Raw genomic sequence first — 24,292 nt, forward strand, 5'->3', positions numbered from 1 at the left:
TATTTATTTATTACTGTTTCTTCACTTTTCAATAGAACTCTATTAATTTCAGGTATAGGGGATATGTCATTACTTATTTTTAAAAGTTGTTGAATTTCAAAATTCCCTATTTAATAACACCCTAAATTCTTCAAAAGAAGAATACTATCTAAGAACTAATGAATGAATTAAACAAAACTATACCAGCACTGGAACTTCTTTAGACAATCTAATATTTGGCCACAAGAATTTAACTTCTTTCTCCTCAAATCTTTTTAATAAGAACCCATATTGTGCAATGCAGAGACAGAAATCAGCCCTATTTTGTGAGCCCTAATAATATAAGACAAGAAAAAAATTGATATGGTTAGAGATAAATGATCCAAATAAAGTCACTCCTCAATTATAAACTCTACTTAGGATTCTTCCCCATTTTCCCCATCTAGGCCCCAGATTCCCCTCCTTCTAACCTGCCTCTGGAGGATAGCACTGCTGGAATGGAATTGGGGGGGAAGCAAGAAGATGTTTTCCTATGTTCTAGTTGGAAAACAAAAAGATGCTTTCACATGGAAATTGTTATAAGTGGCAGCTGATTCTATATGACTAAAAATACTTTAGTTCAGCTAGATTACAGTTAAATAAACTTTGTAAGCTGTTCTGGGAAACCAATCACCATTTATCACCCAGTTTCCATAAGAAAATGTGCTCTGAATTTTAAATGACTGATTTACAAACTTCTGGAACACAACCTATTTGTAAATTGAAGCCTACATGGATACAAATTAAATAACTATTTATAATTTATATGATTGATGAAGTCTTGTTTTTTGTTCTGTATTCCACAAAACTTTAAAAGAGAAATATCTTCTCATTCAGGGTCGTGGTTTTGCTGAGGAAGCTGACATCTTATTTATTGACAAATTTATGCTTTACAATAAATTGATCATGCTCAGAAAAAAAAAAAAAATAAAGAGGCCAAAACTTTGGATAGAAAATGCCTTCTGCATCCAGAGAGAGAAAACTAGGGAGAATGAATGTAAATCAACACATGTTATGTCCCCTTTTTTTTCTTTTTCTTTTTTTTTTTTTTCTTCTCATGGCTTTTCCTTTTTGCTCTGATTTTTCTCTCCTAACATAATTCATTAAAAAATGTGTATTTAAAAAAAAATTTAAGTACTGTACCTTCCTCTTGCTTGCTGCAATGACTGCAGGAAGCCATCGGCTTTCCCGGGTGTCCATCAATAGGAAAATCACATCATGGTCCTCGATGAGTCTCTCAAGTTGTTCCACATCTTTCTGCGCTTGTTCCATGGTGACATTGGAAAAGTTCACAGGATGACCCGGCATAGGGATACTCATATTAAATCCTGCAGCATTCTAAGGGAACACCCCAAAACACTTTATATCTGAATCAAAATCAAGGAGACCTGTAGCAGCTAATTTGTATCTAAGGGAAAAAATACTTCTGTATGTCAACCTTACTCCCCTAACCCTCACTAGGGCAGGATGATGGGACAAGAAAGCCCACGAGGATACTCTCCTTCCTGAATCTTTTATAAGAAAAGATCTGCTTCCTCTCTGTCTTAGCAAAACACTGATATATGTGAAAGTTGTCTCTGGCACTGCATCATTCCTCTTGAATTACTTTACTATCTCTTTACTCTACAATTCAAATATCTAGTTATTTAGAAAATCAGAACTATAAATGATTTTGGAGTATATCCAAAATTGTGCTAGGAGCCTGGTTAAAATGCCAGGTCAAATCACTTCCTAAATCATGTATGAGACTATTTCCATCCCACAGAGTCAAAGACAGGTAGAATATTAAACAAAGAAAATAATATAAAACAATACATGATATAAAATGTCACAGATAATAAATGCTGTAGAAATTCTGAGCAACTGTGAGAGTTGTCAATGGGACTTTGTAACAAAGGGAGTATTTGATTTGAGCCTTGAAAACCAGGAAGGACTTATGAAGGTTGGGGGTCAGAAGTTGGGATATTTTAGTCAGACGAGGCTCTTTTTTCCAAAAAGAAGAAGAGGAACATGAAGATAGAAACAGCCACAGAATGACAAATATAGAGGCACACCTATTTTTAGTTTAACTTAGCTAACTAAGTTAACTTTAACAAACCATCATAGTCTTTTTTCTTTTCAAGTCTGGCTTACTTCTGATTACTATATTCCAAAGTAATCTTAGAATGAACACATGTAAAGGAGTTCTTTACATCCCCTAGGTATATCATGATCTATTCGTATTTGGGGCTATCCAATAATCCTGGCACAGCGGCCTGGCTCCAGGATGGACCAATCCCAATATGTACAAATCCTAAAAATGGATCAAGGAGGTTTGGAGGTGAGGGGTAGAAGGGCACACACCTACCCTGCATTCTTTGCTATGATTTCAATAAATTATAATGAAGTGAGATCCTTGAGAGGGCAAACTATCTTTATTCTTTACATTCAGAAATGGATTGGTAGAGAGCAGCACAAGTCAGAGGGAATTCCAGGAATTTCCCCAGAAAAAAGGAAATGATATAAGCAGAATCAAACATATATTAAAGAACAAAAAATTTTAGAACCATGGGACATTAGAGCTAAAAGAGATAATAATGTAGTCCAAGGTCCTCATTTTACAGCTGAAGAAACTTAGGTACAAAAAGGATTCATATAGCAGGAACCTTGACAAGAGTCCTGCCTAGAAACAGCCCCCTCACCTGTATGTGCCAAAATGTTTGTGGCAGCTCTTTTTATAGTGGCTAGAAATTGGAAAATGAGTGGATGTCCATCAATTGGAGAATAGTTGGGTAAATTGTGGTATATGAAGGTTATGGAATATTATTGCTCTGTAAGAAATGACCAGCAGGACGAATACAGAGAGGCCTGGAGAGACTTAAATCAACTGTTGCTGAGTGAAATGAGCAGAACCAGGAGATCGCTGTACACTTCAACAACAATACTGTATGAGGATGTATTCTGATGGAAGTGGAAATCTTCAACATAAAGAAGATCCAACTCACTTCCAGTTGATCAATGATGGACAGAAACAACTATACCCAGAGAAGGAACATTGGGAATTGAATGTAAACTGTTTGTACTACTGTCTATCTACCCAGGTTACTTATACCTTCGGAAGCTAATAATTAATGTGCAACAAGAAAATGGTATTTACACACATATATTGTATCTAGATTATACTGTAACACATTTAATTGTATGGGATTGCCTGTCATCTAGGGGAGGGAGTAGAAGGAGGAAGGGGAAAATCTGGAAAAATGAATACAAGGGATAATGCTGTTAAAAAAAAAATTACTCATGCATATGTACTGTCAAAAAAAATTATAATTATAAAAAATTAATTAAAAAAAAAAAGAAACAGCCCCCTCCTTTCTGGTCTATGCCATATCTTAGGGCTCAGGATTTTTCTAGTAAGCTCCTAGATGGGAATGGCTATCTTGGCCTCCTTATATTCTCATTTGTGTCTAACATAGGGCAGGGCACTAAATATGAATTAATTCTCTTAGGGAATTTTAAAAATGAATAGAAATATAAAAGCAGTCTTTTTCACAAAAATGGCACATAAACTAAAGGCTTTGGGCTCAAAAAATTTGGAGCTGGAAGGCATTTTCCAGTTCATCTTGTTCAGGAAAGGCAGGGTAGCATACTGGACAGAGCTTTAGATTTAGAGTTGGTTTTCTCATTTATAAAATGGGATAACAAAAGTAACTCCTTCACAGAGCTGTTGTGAGAAAGAAATAAAATATGTGAAGAACATTGCAAACCTTAAAGCACAATGTACATTTGTGTATATAAATGTGTGTGTGTGTGTTTGAATCACCTCTATTACAGAGAGGGAAACTGAGAGTCAGCGAGGGTGAGGAATTTTCTGGGGAACACGCCAAGCAGCAAGAAGTAGAGCATGCATTCCAAACTAGACTAACTGCGGCCTTGGTGCCCTTTCCATCACATCACACTGCTGAATGAACAATGGCAAAACGAACAAACAGGAGAAAGGAGAAGTTAGTCCTCTTGTTTGGCTAAGCATGGCTTCCTTGTAGATATGTTATGGATAAGCAGATATTCTTAGGCATCTGATGGGAAACTGACCAAAAACACTATAGGCAGAACCCTGTTGAGTGACCTCATGAGAATTGGTAGCTATCAATTAAATGAGCAGAATGATTTGATTCATTAACTGAGGATTTTAAGTGAATACCTAATACTTAATTGTGCCACTCACTTAAAATGAATACTTAACATACAAATACACAAAAATAATACCTCTGAGGTAAATAATAAAAGATAGCACAAAATCTTTAAGTGTGCGCACACACACACATAGAGCACAAGGAAGAAGATCTACATTTCCGGAGAATCCTTTACTCACCACTCCTGGAAATATTTTCTGGAGCCTCTCTGCGGCAGCAAGGGCCTTGGCCTTTCCTCCTCCCAAGCAGTCTTCAAATTCATACAAGGGTTGTCTTACGGGATTCGAATAGGAGATCTTTGCGTTGTCCACAAAGGTGATGTGTCTGACTCCCCAGCCCTATATGAGACAAATGTTTGCTCTGAATGAGCCTATTCATAAAGAGTCACTCAAAATTCTCTAAAAGGATTGGATTTATAGCCAGTCTCCTGGTCACTTCAAAATAAAGGAACGGTCAAAAACTGATGTGCAAAATATCAGGCATTTTTCAATCCAGAACCTCAACCTTCTAGCTTGTTTGTTTTTCTGACCACAACTGCATCGTCTCTAGTACCTGGATATCAGCCCTAACGTGCTGGGTCAGATTGATAATCTCAGACACTGGTATTTCCTACAGTGGGGATTTCAGTGGGAGCGTCATCTCCAAAGGGTAGAAATGTCACCCTTGCCCTTAGCTTCCCTTGGCAAGTTACCCCTGGGGAGAACTAGCCTTCTTACCCATATCTGTGTTGAGCTTCAGTTTCTAGCATTGCATTTCCATGTTTACTATTCACTGGGTAAAACAGCACCGTTCACTTTACCCTAAAATTATCTCTGCTGACCTTGAATTTAGTGAATAAAATCCAGAGAAGGATGAGCTTTCCATATCATTCAGGAATTCAAACCCTCTCATCATCCAGTCTTCTCAGGGATCCTTGAGGTCACATGATTCAATCCCATCATTTTAAAAATGGAAAGAGATCCAGGGAGGTTAAATCATCTGCCTACAACTAGTTAACTGTAGTGCTAAAACCAAAGCCCCCATGTCTCTCGAGCTTCTTCCCTGCTGAAGATTCCTAATCTTCCTAATACAGAGACAGTGTGGCAGGGTGAGCAGAAAGCCAGCATTGATAGCAGGAAGGAGAAGGTAAAGGCCCCACTGGCTGGCTGGATACCCCCACAGATCAAATAAGTCTCTTCACGACTCAGGTCTCTGCTGCTGGAGTGAACATGATGGAGGACGATTCCTCACCAGGAGTGCCCCATGCTGATGAAACCACACACCAAACTAACAGGTAGTCTATGTATACTGTACTGGGAAAAACATCAGGCCTAGAGGCCCGAGGACCACTTTCTAGTCCAATGACTTTGGGAGAGCTTTGATTGCTCTAAGGCCCTCACCTCTCTCAGCCTGTTTCTGTATCTGTAAAAGGAGGGACCTGGGATAGATGACCTCCAGCTCAGATCCATGAAGCATCTTCATTCAAAAAGTGCCCTACTGACCACTCTGGCCGTCTGTACTTGGACCTTTCTATCCCGGATGTGTGTATGCTTTTTACTAAGCAGGAACCTCAAGGTCAAATCAATTCTGATCTTATACAGGAATAAGTCACGCTTTCAGCTTCGTTTCTAGAGCTCTTTCTGACACTCGGCATCTCGAGGCCTTCTTGGTTTGGCTTAACAGCATTTGACGGTAGCCTAAAGGCTTCAGAAATCCACTCAAGAATGACCCCCCCCCCCCACTCTTCCTTCTAAGGCACTGCAGGCAATGAGGACTCTGAAACAGGCTTTGATGAAAAGAACGGTATCTGGATCAAACCAGATAGCTCCGGGTTCATGATACTAAAAGCCTAATTTGGAATGAAGTTCATCTGTCACTTCAGCTTTTTATTTCCACCAGAAAAGCCATTTCCCTATGGAAGGGAACAGTTGAATGTATAATCCACAAAACCAATTGTATCTGGTTCTAGATGATTTCTTTTTGAAGGACTTTTGCATTCCTTAAGAATGTACTAACTAGGCTAAGGGGGAAAGCAGAGTGGGAATGATTTGGACCCTGGAAAAAAAGCAGATGTGCCTAAAAACATGGCAAAACTCAGCACTTAACTTTATGTTCCTAGAACATCACATGATTTGAATGATTAATTTGGAAGAGACAGTAGAAATATAAATGAACACAAGGGAAGGCAAGATAGCCTCACAAGCTAAAAGCAGTTTCCTTTGGCTACTCCACACCTACCATCAATGTCCTGGCTACATTGCAGCCCAGGGTACCAGCTCCAAGTAGCAAACATTTAACAGACACAACTTTGTCCAAGTCCAAAGTAGGCACCAACCGCCAACACATCAATTTAAGATTCAGATCCACAGATGATTCGGCCAGCCTAGATAATGGAGAGTAATAGCTCAGGATCATTAGGGCACTTTTCCTAGAAGCATTCATGGTGCTTGCCAAGACCATGGCCCAGAAAGTCCAAAAAAGATCAGTTTTTATAAAAAAAAAAAAAAATGTACCTTTTGGGGTCCATACATTCACTGAGGTTCACCATCCTTGGGCCCATGCCTCCTTTCTGGTTTTTTTCCCAACCAACAGCTTTTGGGCAATCTGCAAAATTAAATAAAGCCAACAAGGAAAAGATGAGGAACAAAATGTTAAAGCTACAGGTTTCACCTTTTAAGAGCCCATATAAATAATATAGTATTCATTCTCTCCTGGGAGTCTAGTAAAAGCAAATTCCCATCTAACTGATGTTTTTACTCTTTCTTAGGTTTTTATAAATCTTCACTTACCTCAAGTTATGCCAAACAACCCCCTCTTCTCAAGAGAGCTAAAGAATGGGAACTAGCAGGAAGAAAGTGAAAAGAAAGAAGAAAAATAATGGAAGAGAGTTCAGGTAATGACATCTTGCATGTACCCTCTGGTCTCCTGTCCCAGATGTTTCAGAGAAAAAAAAGCCACCTGACAGGGACCTATATGAGTATCCCCTGTTTGGAAAAATTTCCCCCAAATCTTTATTTTAGTCTTATGGAGTGGCATTACTGCACTCTGGATGATACAACTGTCTTTATTTTCTTTCCTAAAAAGAAAAAAGTATTTTTACTTTTTCTGACTTACAGTCTCTTTGGACTTTTTTTAAAAAATGATCTGGCACCTCAAATTGTAATTGCATAGGACTGTAAATTTAAAGCAGGAAGTGACCTCAAAGGCCATCTAAAACAATCGTATCAGACAAGAAAACTGAGGTCTAGAATGATCAAATGACCTCCCCAAGATCACATAGATAATAAAACAGCAGAGTTAGGATTTAAGACCTTGAGCTGGTGGTAGATTGTGGCACAATGACTTCAGACATAGCAATAATAATATTGCTGTGCCACAAAATTTCTCACCCATAACTAAGGACACCATGTGAAACCATGATTCTATCTAAGTATCTTGGGAAGACATATGCACCTACTTTGGGGAGGTCTATAAATTTTCAGCAAAGAGGTGACTCAGTAAATGTTCAGTCACATTGGGGCCTAAACTGTAATTAGTTTTTTCCTGGCTTAGCTCTATTTCCAGCATTGAATACTTAAAATGGAAATAATGTATCTGGCTCCATTCCCAATGAATGTAAGAATTTAAAATATGTTCTCTATGAAATAATTGAGGTTTATCAATTCATATTATTGGACTTTTTCCAATATGCTTATATTTAAATACACAGTGCTCATGATAAAGCACAAAAAAAAGGCTACACTTTTCTGTCCTCTCCCCAGCTTTTTCAAACCTTGGTATTTCAAGCCTCCTCCAGTATCAATTTTTTTTTACCCTCTCGACTATATACTTCATTGAAGAATTTGGAAATATTTCTTCTTTTTCCCTTCTCCATATCTCACATCCCTCTAACATCTTATCTGACTTTCTCTCCTTTAATTCATTCTCTAAAGAAGTCTTTTTCAAAAGACTGGCCCCACTATTATCCCCATTCACTCTCTCTTCTGCAGATTCTTTAAACTAAGTCTCATTAAATTCTATTGTCTCTAGCAGGGATATACTTGTATTTTTCTTCTTTTCAGCTAACTATCCTGAAAAAGTTGCCTGACCATAAGCAGACAACTTTTATGGTCTGCAAATAACAAGTTATGATTTTCCAGAGGATTTTAAATGAAATGTATTAGCCACTTCCTGACAGCGAGAGGATGGATTCAAGCTGCAGAATAAGATTTCAGATTATGTCAGTGTGGGAATTTGGTTTTCTTGATTAAGTATATTTGTTACTTTTTTCTGTCTTTTTATTTTTTCCAGTGAAAGTTGGGGGGATATTGAAGGGAGTGGAGAAATAGGAAACCAAGAAAGGAAATCAAAAATCCAAAAATCATTGCAGCATTTTTAAATGAACAGAAAAGAATAAAAAGATAAGCCGGAAGGAATCACAGAGAGGCAAGACAGCTTTGAAAGTAGCACAATTCATTTATTATATACTTGAAAACAAAAACAAAGTATGCATTCAGAATAAAAACAAATTCAAAGGAAAAAAAATTTTTATAAACTCTTTGCAATCTGGCTGTTGAACTGAAATTGCTCTTTCCAAGATTGTCAAAGATAATGGCCCTTTTCTTAGGCCTCTCAGCAGCCTTTGAGACTGCTGAGCACCCTTTCCTCTAGCACTCTGTCTTCTCTGGGTTTTTAGGAGACTGATCTCTGGACTCTCATCTTCCAGGATGGAGCTTCATCTCTGTTACAGCCCATGCTCTGTTCTGGTCCCTTGTCTCCTCTCTTTTCCCTCTATATCATCTCACTTGAGGATCTCATGGGCTCCCATGCATTCAGTTATCATCTCCATACAGACGATTCCCAGATCTTGATCTCCAGCTTTAATCTCTTTCCTAAATAACAGTCTCCTATCACTAGTAACCTATTGGACCTCTTGAACTAGATATATCCTCTAGGCATGTCAGACTGAACACATAGAGTGCAGAACTCATTACCTTTTCCCCAAACCCGCCTCTATTCCAAACTCTTTTCTTACTATCAAGAGCACCAGCATCTTCCTAATCATCCAGATTCAAAACCTTGGTATCCTCACTGTCTCTGTAGCCAATTCATGCATTTACTCTGTTGTCAAATACTGTTGTTTCTACCCTCACAATTCAATCACATTTCCTGTCTCTCTAGAACTTTATCCACCTCTCACCTAAATTACTGGCAGAGCCTTTCTAATTGGCCTTGCTGCCTCAGGACTCTCCCCATCCCAATCCATCCTCCCCTCAGCTCCCAAAGTGTGGGTCTGACCACATGGCAAGAAGAAGAGAAGGGAAGGAGTCCTGTACCACCTCTAGGATCAAATATAAAGTATTTTGTCTGGCACTTACAGTTCTTCACCACCTGGAACCTTCCTGACTTTCCAGTCTCTTCACATTCTTCCCCTCCATGTATTCTCCATTCCTACTAGTTTTTGATCCTTGAACACAACAGTCTATCCATCGCCTATGTGCCTTTCTTTGCATTGGCTGTGGTCCTTCCCAGTCCGACTGCTCTTAGAACCCCTGGTTTCCCCCAAGATTCAACTCAGCCATCCCTTTCTGCAGCAGGCCTTCTCCTGTCAGTGCTAAAGCTTTCACTTCTAAGGCTGCTTTCCCTCTACCACATAGGTAGATTGCATACACCTATTCTTTTACCTATTGTCTCCTCCATTAGAATACAGGCTTCTGGAGGAGAGGGACTGATTATTTTTTACCTTCTTCTATATAGTCAACATTTAGAACAGTCTGCCCCATGGGAAATACTTATTAAATGCTTCCTAACAGAATGAAATCATTTTTAAAGCCCTAAAGAACTAGTTTAGTATTTTCTCTATGTTGATCAATTTCATAATTAGACAAACATCAAATATCAAACAGAAGAGGCATTCTGAGTGTTCATAGAAAATATACAATTTATTTCCAAATAAACATGACATCAATGTCCTTTACCCAAAGCAGTGGTTTGAACGGCAGTCATCAGAAATTGTTCATCTAGAACCAAATGAGTCGACAACAGATGCTGACTCACTTCATCAAGAGGGCAGAACTCTCCCGCTTCCCACCATCCCTCCTGAAAACAGAACTCCCAGCTGCAGGCTCCGTGTAGGGCTCCTCTCCTCCTCCTCCCCTCACAGGTGTTGTATCTCACCCAGACCCTCCTGTTTGGGTCAGAGGATCCTCACTGCAGAGCTGGAAGAGATCTTGGGGCAATTCAGTCCCGCCCATTCGTTTTCAAGTGAGAAAACTGAGTCCCCAAGAAGCTAAATTATTTGCCCCAAATTACCCAACTGGCCAGTTGCAGGGTAAGGGCTCACATCCCAAATCATTGGACCATATGACCTCTTCTGACTTCTACAGCTGGAGAACTAGAGGTAGAGGGGCCTCCAAGGTCTCCTGGCCTCATAAAATGACAAGTACCTAAGGCAATCAACTTGCAGTCTTGGACAAATGGAAAAAGGCTAAAGGACTCCTTCAGGATTCCCCCTCAAAGGCCTTCTGGAGACAAACATTATTCAGTGTTTCTTCTGAATATAATAACTGCCTGAATATAAAAATGCCTTTTTAAAGTATGAACCAAAGCAGAGGAGGGTAACAAAACCTCCCAGGCTTCAATTCAAATATATACATATGTACATGCACACACATACAAACACTCTCATTATTCTAAGCTGGAGAAGTCAGACTCGAGGGGCCGTGGCCATCCGTAAGCATCCCTTCAGGCCACACATTGGCTTATTTTTAAAAGGCCCTGGAGTCTGTCTGTGTTGTATTTTTATTTATTTATTAAGTCTCTCCTCCATGGCCTGTGGCTGCAGAGACAGCAGCTTCCTGGGCAGGTGGGGAAAGCCAGGAGTCCCTAAACCAATGACATCTCACGTCTGGTTCATAAACATTATTTTTCAAAGAAAAGGCTTTGAAAAAATATCTTTGAAGAATCCCATAGGGTTCTAAAATACAACCAAAAAGGCTCATTCCCAGAAAAAATCTCAAGCAAGTAACTGCATGAGAAACGCAAGTCATTTTAGACTGGGCCGGAAGAGGGCACTGTTGTGTCAAATACCGGAGGAGGCTAGACAAGAAAGAAGGAAGCTGCCAAAGGTTCAACTGGAAGGGAAACTGAGAAAGAGGGGAGAAGGAAGAGGGTACAGAGGTTCAACTCTAAAAGGAAACTGAGGCGGGGAGGGGGGAAATAGGATAGCCAAGTCTGTGTGCCCCCCCTTCCTCCTGTCAAAGCCAGATCCTGGAAGGTCCTTCTGGACCACAACATAGATCCCCCCAACGTCCCCAGCCACCATCACCTGTCCAGCCTGCCCCCCCTAGCCTCTGACCCACAACACCCTGGCGGGGCTGGGGAGTAAGTCAGCTTCACTTTCACAGTCACTCTTCCTACCTGGGGCGGGATTACAGGCTCAGAGGCAGCTTCCGTGCCTGGGCCAGAGAGGCCCACCCGGGCAGGCCCAGAGTCTCTCAGGCCTCTGGGCACCTTTCTAGACCAGGAATCGGAGGGAAGGAGCAGCCTGCTCGGGCAGAGGGAAGGCTCTCTTCCCAGACTTTCCTGTCTCGATGAAATCCTCGGCCCAGTTCTCATTCCTTAGCCTACATCCTTCCAGGGGAACAAAGACTGAACAGGCCCAGTGCACCGATCCCTAGTTTACTTTGAGAGAAGATATCCTGCAAGAACCATATAAAGGAATGAAAACTTTGTGGTTTGTTTTTTATTTTAAAACTCTGCCTGAATACCCTTTTCTTCATTTTCTAAAAATGCTTTCTATTTGCTCTCTTCTGAAGAGCAGATGTTCTGGGCTCAAAGCGGCTGTTCTCCCCAAAAACGATGTGGAAAGGGCTTGATTTCTGTCATCTTAACCATCACAGAAGAGGAAGAGGAAAAGGAAACGAAAGTAGTAACAAGCAGCTTTGGTTTCAAAGACAAGGAGGCTGATTCCCAGGCAGAGCAATTACCTGAATTATATGCCAGTTCTGGAAGCTGAACTTCAAAGATGATGCTGTGGGTGATGTCCCTCATCCCCTGCAGGGTCCGGTCCCGGAAGCAAAGGACTTCAACCGACTGGAACCGATCACTCCTGCGGTGGCCCCATCCCCCGGAGGAAAAAAAAATCAGAGCAGAGCCTCCATAATATAAGCACAACAGAATCAGCAAACAGTTCACTTTACTATTATTGTCATTCAGATGTTTTCACTAGGAAACAGCCTTCTGGAAAAATAAATGTTTTAACTACTGCTTGCTTCCAAGTGCCCAAAGAGAAGGAACATGAGCCAAAAGGATTCTAAAGTGGTTGTTTTAAATAACACAATGTAAATACACCCATATATATGCAGACATGTGGAAAAATCTTTACAAGGTAGAGTAAAAAAAAGTCAAGGGAAGCTCTTCTATGCCACAATATTTTAATTTTTCCCCTATTGGTATTATATTGTAAAACACAACAAAACAAAAAACAGCACCTCTGTAAAAGGACTCAAAAAACATCTTTTAAGTCTTTTATGAAACTTAAAAATATTTGATTACAATGAAATGCCGTTTGTCCTTATATGAAAGACATTAAGACTGAATCCTTTTCCTTAATAACCTGATGGAAGAAAACAATTCACTTTCTTCTTTCTGCCTCAGTTTATCAGTAAAATAATAATCACACCTACTTCCCAGGGGTGTTGGAAAGATAAAATGAAGTGTTTGTAAATAGCTTTGAAAATCCTAAAGTGCTATATATTGTTTTTAAGATTTACTTTAACATATTTAACATGTATGAGACTGCCTGCCATCTAGGGGAGGGGGTGGAGGGAAGGAGGGGAAAAGTTGGAACAGAAGTTGAGTGCAAGGATCGATGTTGAAAAATTACCCATGTATATGTTCTGTCAATAAAAAGCTATAATGAAGAAAAAAAAAGAAAAGAAAGTAAAGGGGAAAAAATAGATGACAACAACAGATATGTCATATAATAGGTAAAATTAATTGTACAGACTTAATTGTACATGTTTTGTAAATGATTGCCCAGAGAAGAAAGAGGTAACTCCTGGCTGTGGCAATGAAGCTTTTAGGAGATGGAGGGATGTAAAATGGGTTTTAAGGATGGAAAAATTTTGAATAGGCAGAAAAGAAATAAGCTGTATTTAAGATTTCATGTCTAATCCCCATTTTATGGCCTTTCTACATGTAAATGTTAATGTTTGTTGAGGGGTTTCTAATATATAATAAAGAAAAATTAAGTACCTAAAAAAATCTTAAAGTGCTATATAAATCCTAGAGATTATTAAGAATAACAACTATTAAATCAAAATTAAATCCTGTAGACTTAGTGATCAAGATTGGGCCCAATTAGAGAATAATATTTTCCTTCCTTCTTCCTGACAATAGAAAAATAAAGAAGTAGAATGCTACCTATAATGTTAGAGTGGCTCAATGTGTTGGCTAGTTTTGCTACATTGCCTCTTTTTTCTTTTTTTATTCTTTCCTATAAGGGATGGTTCCCTGGGTAGAGAAGGGAGGAGAAATATATTGGGAAATGAAGGTGATATAAAAACAAGTGAGATCCAATAAAAGTGAAAGAAAAACACCAGATAACAATAAAACTAGAATCAAGCCTGAAATTTATCTTTTTTTTTTTTTTTTTTTTTTTTTTTTTTTTTTTTTTTTTTGCGGGAAAGAAGAGAATGATAGAAAAATCCTGTTGGCAAACCACTTCTAATCCCTGGCAATGAAATCTCAAAATTTCTGATCAGGTGTTCTTCCTGCCAGAAAAATCTGCAGAAGTGAAGGAAATGAGATCCACCAATGACCTCAGTCCAAACCACTTCACTTTATTCCTCAGGCACAAAGATAAGAGCCTTGGCCTATATAGCACTTTAAGATTTTTTTTTAGGTCCTCAATTTTCAGATGACATATGACCAGCTTTGGTTCCTATAGATCAGATAAAATCTTCAATGGCAATTAAATTACCAAGAACCTTTGTTTTATATGAGGGAATGAAAAATACATTTGAAAAAACAAAGTTGAATAAACAACTCCTCTCTCTCATGCATGTACACACCTCCCCCCCCCCCCCCCCCCACACACACACAGAGAAAGAGAGTCAATACCATCTGTATGCTGCCAGGACCAATAAATTCCTCAATGGCCATCCGGGATATTGTCCTAAATTACAGGGATCATAAACTCCAATCGTAATCTGTGAACAGAAGAGAATTCTGAATGGGTCAAGTATCATTTCAGACACACAATACAGTAATAGATGCTAATGCCCCATTTCCTTGCTTAGGCGACACCAGGAAGTAGGAAAAATAAGACACTTGGGAAAGGGCCAAGAAAATGAGACCAGAATTCAACTCCAACTGCTTGGCAAGACAAGTTTCATGCATTCTTAAATTAACATTCTCGAAAATGATATAAATGATACCCAGTTTCAAGAAGAGAAGCCCCAGAAGGACCCCTGAAATCAGTCTAGAACAAGATTAAATCGAGAGCCAAGTTTGCCATTTGTACAAATGGTCCAAAATGAACCAACCCATTTACTAATCTTCCTACCTAGGAGGAAATGAAAGGTAAACAAAGGGTTAAAATCTAGCTCTTAAGCCTTGGGTTTGAAAGGCAAATACTGAACTTGACTGGAAAAAAACCTTCCGACTCTCCTTGTAAACATATTCACCCTTCCAGTAGACCTAGCCACAAATTTGAATAAAGTTCCCCCTGGAAACGGAGTATTAAAGTGATTCTACTAAGTGCTCCTCTGATATGAGTCATGATGAAAGGAAGTAACCAGGAGTTCTAGAAGGTTCTCTTACTAGAACATGATCTCTGGCTAAGCTATCACACCAGAAAGAATGTGAGCCCAAGGGCAGCTTGTATGTCTGCTAAGGAGCAGCCAAGATATCTATAGACAATCTGTAATGGAGTCAACAGGGGACAGAAGACCATAGATTGGAGGTCATAGAATCTCAATTCCATTCTAGCCCAGCCTTTCATAACTACAAGAGCCAGGACAAATCAATCAGCTTGGGCCTAAGCATTCTCATCTGTAAAATGAAGGAACCGGCCAAAACAGACCTCAAGGGCCTTTCTAGCTCTAAATCTATTATTCTAAATCAATTTTCTTAAGATTCAGAAATAGTTAGGGCATGGAGTTAGGAAGACCTGAGTTCAGACCTAGCCTCAGATATTTATAATTATATGAGCATGGGCAAATCACTTGACTTCTCTGCCTCAGTTTCCTTGCTGTAAGATGGGAATAATAACAGCACCTACATCCTAAGGTTGTAGTCAAGATCAAATGAGCCATCTGTAAAGTATTTAATAGAGTATTTTTCACATAACAAACATTCAAATATGTACCAAAAGGATAACATTAGGTATTTTATTAGGTAACTTTTTTTCCTTCAAAGGCACCATCAAGTGTAATTTTTACTTTGTACTTTTTTCCTATGGAGTATAATTCTATTTTGTAATGCAAAGGGATAAGAAAATATCATTCATTTTTACAAGCATATTTTCAGGAAACAAAAGTATACTTGTATTAAGGATATTTTTTCCCTTTTCTAGGAGATTACATTAATACAAGTCATTTAAACTAACCTAGTTTTGTGTTTTTAATTTTTTTCAGTTAATGAAAATCTATCTTCTCTCTTTCTTCCTTCCCTTCTTCCTCATTGAGAAAACAAGAAAAATAAAACTGCTCCTACAAAAATGTATAATCAACTGTCATATATATACATATATATAATATATATAAATATGCATACACAATATATATAATGTATTAATATCAGATTCTGCCATACTATACTGGTAGTACATAGACATACATATTTGTATATGTGTTACATGTGTGTATATCTGCACTCTCTGTCAAGAGGTGTTTCATTACGAGTCTTCTAGAATTATGATAGGTTATTGCATTGATCAGAAACCTTAAGGTTTTTAAAAGAATGTTTTGTCTTTACAATACTGTCATTGTATAGATAATTCTTCTGATTCTGCCTGCAACACTCGGCATCAGTTCATACAAGTCTTCATAGGATTCTCTGAAACTATCCCCTTCATTATTTCTAATCATACAATATTCTTCCATATGTTCATATGCCATAACTTATTCAGCAACTTTCCAACTGATAGGCCATCTTCTCAGTTTCCAATTCTTTGTCATCACACAAAAAAAGCAGCTACACTTATTATATGGATCTTTTTCTTTTATTGCTTTGGGGTACAGTTCTAATGCCAGTATAACTGGATCAAAGGGCATACACGCTTTAATATCTTTTAAGGCATAATTTCAAATTGCTTTCCAGAATAGTTAGACTACTTCAGTTCCACTAATAATGCATTAATATAGCTTTTATTCCATCAATATGGGTGTCAGTTCATACAACCCTAGAGTTATTTTTATTGTATTTCTGTTAGTGATTTAACAGAATTTTCATATACTTTTTTATAGCTTAAATGTCTTCCTCTCAAAACTAACTTCATATTCTTTGATCATTCATCAAATGAGAAATATGTATTTCACTGTCAGTGATTTAAGAGAATTTTTCAGATAGCTTTTTATAGCTTAGATGTCTTCTTCTTAAAACTAACTAGTCATATCCTTTGACAATTCATCAAATGGGGAATTACTCTTGTTCTTATAAATATGAATCATTTCTCTATATATCTTAGAAATGAGACCTTTATCAAAAAAACCTGATAGGAAAATTTCCCAATTTCCTGCTCTCTTCTAAGTTTAGCTCTATGGTTTTGTTTATGCCAAAATATTTTAATATTACTTAATCAAAATTTTCTGTTTTACCTGTTTCCTGCTTGGTCATGAACTGTTCCCCCATCCAGAGATGAGAGATAAATTTTTCCTTGTTCTTCTAATTTATCAAGTTACTCTATATACATATATATGAAGATATGTACATATATAGGAAACATATATAGATATAGATATGAGTGTGTATGTGTGTGTATGTGTGTATGTGTATACACACATTATGTAGGCAAACTTTTACATTGTATAAGATATACTTTCCAGGTTTCTCAACATTTTTTTCAGGTGCTATTTTTATTCTAAGAACTAGGATTTCAGGGTTAAAGAGACATTAGGTTATTGTGCTCATTTGATTCTGTATACTATGTACCTGATTTGTTCCATTAATCAATATATTTCTTGAGCTAATTTTTTCCTTGTTTTTCTAATTTATCAAATTACTACATATACATATATAGGGAAGTATATATATACATATATATATATATATATATATATATATATATATATAGAGAGAGAGAGAGAGAGAGAGAGAGAGAGATAGCTATACATATACATGTATATATATGTATATAGACACACATCATGTAAGCATAATGTACACCTTTTTTTGTTTAAGATATCTTTCCAGGTTTCCCAACATTTTTTTTAGATGCTATTTTTACTTTTAAGAACTACGATTTCAGGGTTTAAGAGATATTAAGTTATTGTGCTCATTTGATTCTGTATACTATGTACCAATTTGTTTCACTAATCAATATATTTCTTGACCAGTATCAAATTGTTTGTCTTATGATTTGTAGTATAATTTGAGATTTCATATTACTAAGCCCTCGTTTCCCACTTTTTCATTATTTTCCTTGAGATTCTAAAACAAACTTTGGGGATACATTTTTAGTTTTTTTTTTCTACACAATAAACTATATAAAGTAAATCACTGATAGTTTGGTTTGTATGGTACTGAATAATTAACATCATTTTTATTTTTTGCATAATGTTTTTATAGATGTGTTTATATATAGCTCCTGTGTATGTCTTAGCGAATAGATAGCCAAGTACTTTATAATTTGTGTCATTTTAAGTGGAAGTTATCTCTTCTTCATGGATTTTGTTGGTAATATATAGAAATGCTGAAGATTTAGGGGTGAAGGTTCATATCCTGCAATTATGAAGAAGCTAATAATTTCAATTATCTGTTATTTGACACTATGATTCTCTGAGTAAATTATATCATATGTAAAACATGATAACTTTGTTTCTTCTTTGGCTCTGCATCTCTCAGTTTTTTCTTCTTATTACTACAGATAAGATTTCTAGCATTCTTAGTTTTAAATAGAGACTGCTTGGTTAATTGCTGTAATTGGCTGTTATCCTTTGTTCTCAAAAATGACATCACTGTGTTGGAGTCAAGGTATGTGTGTCTGACTGCAGCCAGTCAGACCAAAAGGAGCTCAGAATGCTCTGCCCCAGGTCAGGCACAAGCTTGAACATCTGCAGCAGTTGTCTTAAATTGCACATCTTACATTTCTTTTCAACTACTGCAATTCTGCCTTGCTTGCAGGGCACTGCACCTAAGCTGTCCTTTGCCAGCATCTCCCATATTTCACAAGTGATTCCAAAGTTCTTCAGAGACCCTGAGATTGTCCTTGCACTGCTTCTTTTGACCACTATGTGAGCATCTGCCTTGTGCAAGCTCTCCATAAAATAGCTGCTAAATGAAAAAGCAAGAACTCCACAGGGTTTATCAGCAAGAAAGTTCATCTGGATCTAAAAAAGCAGCATTTAACTCCATCAAAAGTAAAGTGCAAGCAAAGCTCAGAGAGATGCAGGATTCTTGACTCAGTAAGAAGGCAGATGAAATTCAGTTTTATGCCAATAGCAACATCCAAAGCACTTTTATGATGCCCTGAAGGCTATTTATGGGCCAAAGACCTTTGGTACATATCAATTATTCAGGGCTGATGGAGCCACAATGATTATTAATAAGCCCAAAGAGATGCATAGTGTTCTCAATAGTTGAAGCCATTGACCCTCAGATAGAAATCAATCCTTTCTAGCTGAATTTCCAACTGAAGAAGAGGTTTTGAATGCCTGTAGGATACTCTGATGCAGCAAAGTGCCTGATACTGATTCTATTCTAGAGAACTGTCACAGAGTTAAGACCCATTTATTCCTACACATTCATATTTTCTTTTTAACAAGAATGGGTGGAGCAGATAGATGGCATAATGGTCTTAAAGTCAGAAGATCTGAGTTCAAATCTGGCTTCAAACACTTAAAATACTAACTGTGTGCCCTAGGAAAGTCCATTAACCCTAATTACCTTGCCAAAAAAAAAATGGGTGCTGTATGTCATCAAAAGCTTTTTCTGCATCTAGAATATAATATTATTGTGTTTAATGTTTTTGGTGTTAATATAGACAATTAGGTCTATAGTTTTCCTAATAATAAAGGACCCTTGCTTTCCTGGTAATCAATTTAACTAATATTTATATGGCATTTTAAGGTTTTCAAAGTATCTTACAAATATTACCTTTTTGTCCTCACAACTCTGGAAAGTAGATGGTATTATCAGTCCCCCTTTACAGATGGTTAAAACAAAATTTGAAAGAAACTTATCCAGAATCATACAGATAATGAGGAACTGAGGCTGAACTGAAACTCAGATGTTCCTGACTCCACTTTTCACACTATTGCTGAATCATGATATATTTTCTTTGTGATATGTTACTATCATCTTTTTAAAACTGAATTTAAAACTTTTGTACCGATATGCATTTAAGATACTGCTTTGTAATTCTCTTTCTCAGTTTTCTCTCTGGTTTAGAAAGGCTATGTTTGTATCATAAAAGCAATTTGGCAGAACAACTTTTCTGATTTTTCTAATAGCTTTTGTGATATTTAAATTAATTGCTTTTTATATGTTTGATAAAATTTGTTTGTAAATTCATCTGTTTCTGGGGTTTTCTTCTTTGTAATCTATTCGATTTCTTCTTCTGAAATTGTGCTAAGTCTTCAATCTGTTCTGTTAGCCTGATCATTTTGTCTTATCATTTAGTTTAATTAGTTTTATTGGCAAATAAATGAATAAAATAGTGTAATAATTTATTTCTTGTGCACTGGTTGTCAATTTAACCTTTTTTGAATATTGATAGTTTTTCTTTTTAAAAATCAAAGTAGTTATCAATTTGTCTGTTTCCTTGCTTTATTTTTTCTTTTAAAGAACAGTTCCTAATTGAATTCAATTTTTTTGGTTGTTGTTTTCAATTTTGTTCTCCTCTTTAATTTTCAGTATTTATATTTTGGGGTATAATTGGGTATTTTAATTTCTTGGTGTTCTAGTTTTTTTCCTTACATGTCAAATTTGCTGACCTGTTCTTTTTCTTTTATTGATTAAAGTATTTAGAAATATAACTTTTCCCCTAAGGTCTGCTTTGGATGCATCTCATGTTACTTCATTGTTTTCATAACCTTGAATGAAATTATAGATTGTTTCTGTGATACAGTTCACTGAATTATAGTTTGAAAAATTTGTGCTTGGTATGCTTTCCTGCATTTATTTCTGAGGCTGTTATGTCCTAATACATAATCAGTTTTTGTAAAGGAGTCATGTTCAGCTGAGAGATACACGTATGCATATATATATGTGTGTTTACACACACACATAAAAACATATTATGCCCCTCTTTTTTTCTTTTACCCTTCCTTCTCCTTTTCCCTCCTCTCCTTCCCTTCCATCCACCCCCACCATTGATTCTGTTCTTTTAAACCCTTCTTCAAGATCTACCCTTAGTTAGGAGTTGATTTTGCTTAGGACTAATCATTCCCTGAGTCTATTTGCAGCCTTATTCTACTCCCTTTTCTGATCCCTCCAATTTCAGTTCCGATTGGATGAAAAATATCTCTGTACCCGTGTGTATATTCTTCTTTCTTCTGGCGATCAATTCAGGCAATAAGTCTGAAGTGTTACCTTCTCTCCCTATTCCTTCCTTCTTATTTGTACAGTCTTCCCCTTGTGCAGCTAGATTAAGAGAGACCTGTTCTTAGGTGTTTTATAGTTGCTTGTGGAAGGTTATGGTGTGGCTATCAGCTAGACTTCCTCCTATCTACCATCTAGGTTCTACCCTGAATGCTGTATTGTTGTTGTTTTCAGTTGTCTTGGAATGCCCAAATTTTTAAATTCATTCTGAGAAATTTGTCTTGGCTCCTCCCACTTTTATTTCTCTCTAGACTAAGAAACAAATCAACTCATATTTCTATAGCAGATTGTTTTTAAAATGGTGCCTTACAACCACTCTATGAGACAGAAAGTTTTATTCTTCCCAGGAATTATCTCCACTTTAAATATTTATCTAAAAATTTTGTTCCTTCCTTCACTCTTCTTCTGACTTCCTACAATATTTTTAGTGTAAATCTCTGCATTTGTGTATAGAATTACAATGTAAAACCAGGGGCTGGCCTTGAAGACTTTGACTTCCTTCAGTTTTAGATCTGTGAGGTTGGGAGGAAGTGCAGACAGGACCTCCTGAGTTTCTCTAAGTAGAAGAAGTCACTTGGAGAGCTGAGATTTCAGAATTGATGATAAAAATGTAAATGGTTCTCACAAGATAATTCTTGAAGTCCTCAAACAGGCAAGTAGCCCCTGGAACTCCCCTGCTGACATGATTTACTCAGGCAAGGAAGATGATGTTCTGCCCTGTCCAAGGTCTGCAGTCGGAGGGTGTCTTTTTGTGAACCAGCACTTGAGTGCCTCCTGTGTGCTCCGTATCATTGAGTATAGTGGCAGGTGGCATGCACAGCCAAGAATCACCATGTACACGTGGCAGTAAACAAGTCATATCCAGGTGGGGCACTGCTTGGGCCATGATAGGGCAAGCACTCCTGCCCTCATGTAGCCCAGCCACCTAACACTGAACCGTGTCTGAAAGTGGATTACAGTCACATAATTGCAGTGCTGGGTGGGTAATGCAGACCTGGAGCCCAGCTTCTGGCAAGGCCCAGCCTGGTGAATTGCTTCAGCTTGGGAATTCTAAGCTGCAGGAGGCCAAAAGTGGGTCTTTGGCTGCTTTATGTCCATTAACAATATGGTGAGTCTCCAGGCTTCCTAAAGAGGGCAAGTCTGTCTGGGGAAAATGGAGTAGGTGAAGTTTCTGTGCTGATCACTATTGGGATTGGGTCTGGAAAAGAACTTCCGATCTTGACCAGATAAGAGAGATCCAGGTCTGACCTCATTAGATACAAAGAATTGGGCCCAAATGTTTTTTTACCCACTGATATTGGAGTGAAATGCACTAGAGATGCTACCATTGAGTGCGGCTTGAGCTCAAGGTTGTCCCGTTAGGAAGGCTGTTTCATAATCTGCTCCCTAAAAGAAAGTGAGCTTGACCCCAAGAAAAGAGGGAGTCACAGAAGAAAACCACTCTCCAGGCTTTTTATTTTTTTTTGGTCTGGAGATTAGAGTTATTTTCTTAATGCAAATTCAAGTATTCTCTAGTTCATTACTGATTCTTGGATACTTTCTTATGAAAAATACCAATTTAATCTTTATAGATTTTTTTAAACCTTATCCTCTAATGTTTTTTTTTTTTTTCAGCAATGAGTTATATAGCTTCCTTAGATTTTGTATTTCTCTAACTTTATTCAGATCCTTAAAAAATACTTTTTTACTTTTCTGTTCTTGAAAGCCTTTTAAGTGTAGAATGAAGTGATCTGTCCTCCAAAGAAGCTGTTGCTTCCATGCCTTTGGCAAGGGTTAGAATTTTCCATTGTCTCCACTTAGAGTCATTAATTTTCTACAAAACTGATTTCAAATGCCTGCTATGGGAAGCTTTTTCTGATTCTCCTTACTTATTAGGACTTTCTCCCTCCTTAGATTATCAGTTATATACTTATTATATTCCACCCAGGAGAATGAATCCACCTTTAAGATGGGAACTTTTAAATTTGGTGTTGTCTTTGTATCCAAAAGCATAAAACAGTGCCTCTCTTATGGTAGGCAAAAGATTAAGAACAAGGCCCTGGGCCATTGATGGACCATTTGTTACACTTAGGGAAGGACATGGAAACACAGAATGGACAGGTGTGGATGCCTTGTGCTCCCCATCACTAAAGGACATGGCCATATGATGAGATCTCAAGGTCATCAAAATACCTGAGTGTCTGTGACCTTAAAGTTGTCATTTTTTTTTTTTAATCCAAAATTACTTTATTAGGAAACTATCAAAATTTTAAATATGATTAAGGGATGATGCTAAGTATATCATAAAAGCTCAGTTCCTATCATTAGATTTTTTCTATCTGACTCATGAGAGCACTTTTGCTTATAGGAAGGAAATGAGGAGCAGGACATGGTTCCCCCTTGAAGCAGGCACCATGGTGCGATGGAAGGGTGCTGAGATCTGAGCTGGGCCACCTGAGTTCAAGTCCTAGTTTTTGCCGAGCTGTAGTGAGGAAACAGACATGGAGCAGTTGGATGACATTGTACTGAGGCTTGCAAGGGCTAAGGGACTCGCCCAAGACCATCCGGCCTACATCTAGGCACAACCACTCTGTACCCAGAAACCAGCTTCCTTGTTGCCAGCTCTTGAAGCCACTGCAGAGTTAAGGGGAGCTACAGGAAAGAGGTTTAAAAAAATCTATAAAGATTAAATTGGTATTTTTCGTAAGAAAGTATCCAAGAATCAGTAATGAACTAGAGAATACTTGAATTTGCATTAAGAAAATAACTCTAATCTCCAGACCAAAAAAAATAAAAAGCCTGGAGAGTGGTTTTCTTCTGTGACTCCCTCTTTTCTTGGGGAAAAGCTCACTTTCTTTTAGGGAGCAGATTATGGGACAGCCTTCCTAACAGGACAACCTTGGGCTCAAGCCACACTCAATGGTAGCATCTCTAGTGCATTTCACTCCAATATCAGTGGGTAAAAAACATTTGGGCCCAATTCTTTGTATCTAATGAGGTCGGACCTGGATCCCTCTATCTGGTCAAGATCGGAAGTGCTTTTCCAGACCCAATCCCAATAGTGATCAGCACAGAAACTTCACCTACTCCATTTTCCCCAGACAAACTTGCCCTCTTTAGGAAGCCTGGAGACTCACCATATTGTTAATGGACATAAAGCAGCCAAAGACCCACTTTTGGCCTCCTGCAGCTTAGAATTCCCAAGCTGAAGCAATTCACCAGGCTGGGCCTTGCCAGAAGCTGGGCTCCAGATCTGCATCACCCTCCCAGCAGCCTTATTCACCAGAAATCCTGCCTTTTCCTTGGGCACTGGGAGAAAGAATGACCTGTTAAGTCTGATCGAAGAGAAGCAGAGCTGTCTAAAAGCTGTATTTCCTCTAAGTGGATAGTGAGAGGAA

The 24,292-nt window shown here is 37.8% G+C and overlaps 1 protein-coding gene across 4 annotated transcripts in view; it reads right to left on the reverse strand.

Moving 5' to 3' along the window:
- Positions 1–24,292, reverse strand: part of ATG7 (autophagy related 7) — a 263,555-nt gene that overhangs the window by 201,917 nt on the left and 37,346 nt on the right. For all 4 annotated transcript variants that reach the window (XM_074283897.1, XM_074283896.1, XM_074283894.1 and 1 more), the window contains exons 8-13: positions 14,274–14,362; positions 12,137–12,258; positions 6,683–6,773; positions 6,408–6,552; positions 4,370–4,528; positions 1,162–1,356 (exon numbers count right to left, since the gene is read on the reverse strand). In XM_074283897.1, coding sequence (XP_074139998.1) covers positions 1,162–1,356; positions 4,370–4,528; positions 6,408–6,552; positions 6,683–6,773; positions 12,137–12,258; positions 14,274–14,362 — 801 coding nt within the window. The remainder of the gene's footprint in view (positions 1–1,161; positions 1,357–4,369; positions 4,529–6,407; positions 6,553–6,682; positions 6,774–12,136; positions 12,259–14,273; positions 14,363–24,292) is intronic.

Source organism: Sminthopsis crassicaudata, chromosome 1 (genome assembly GCF_048593235.1).
Source record: "Sminthopsis crassicaudata isolate SCR6 chromosome 1, ASM4859323v1, whole genome shotgun sequence".
In the NCBI taxonomy this organism is placed as follows: Eukaryota; Metazoa; Chordata; class Mammalia; order Dasyuromorphia; family Dasyuridae; genus Sminthopsis; species Sminthopsis crassicaudata.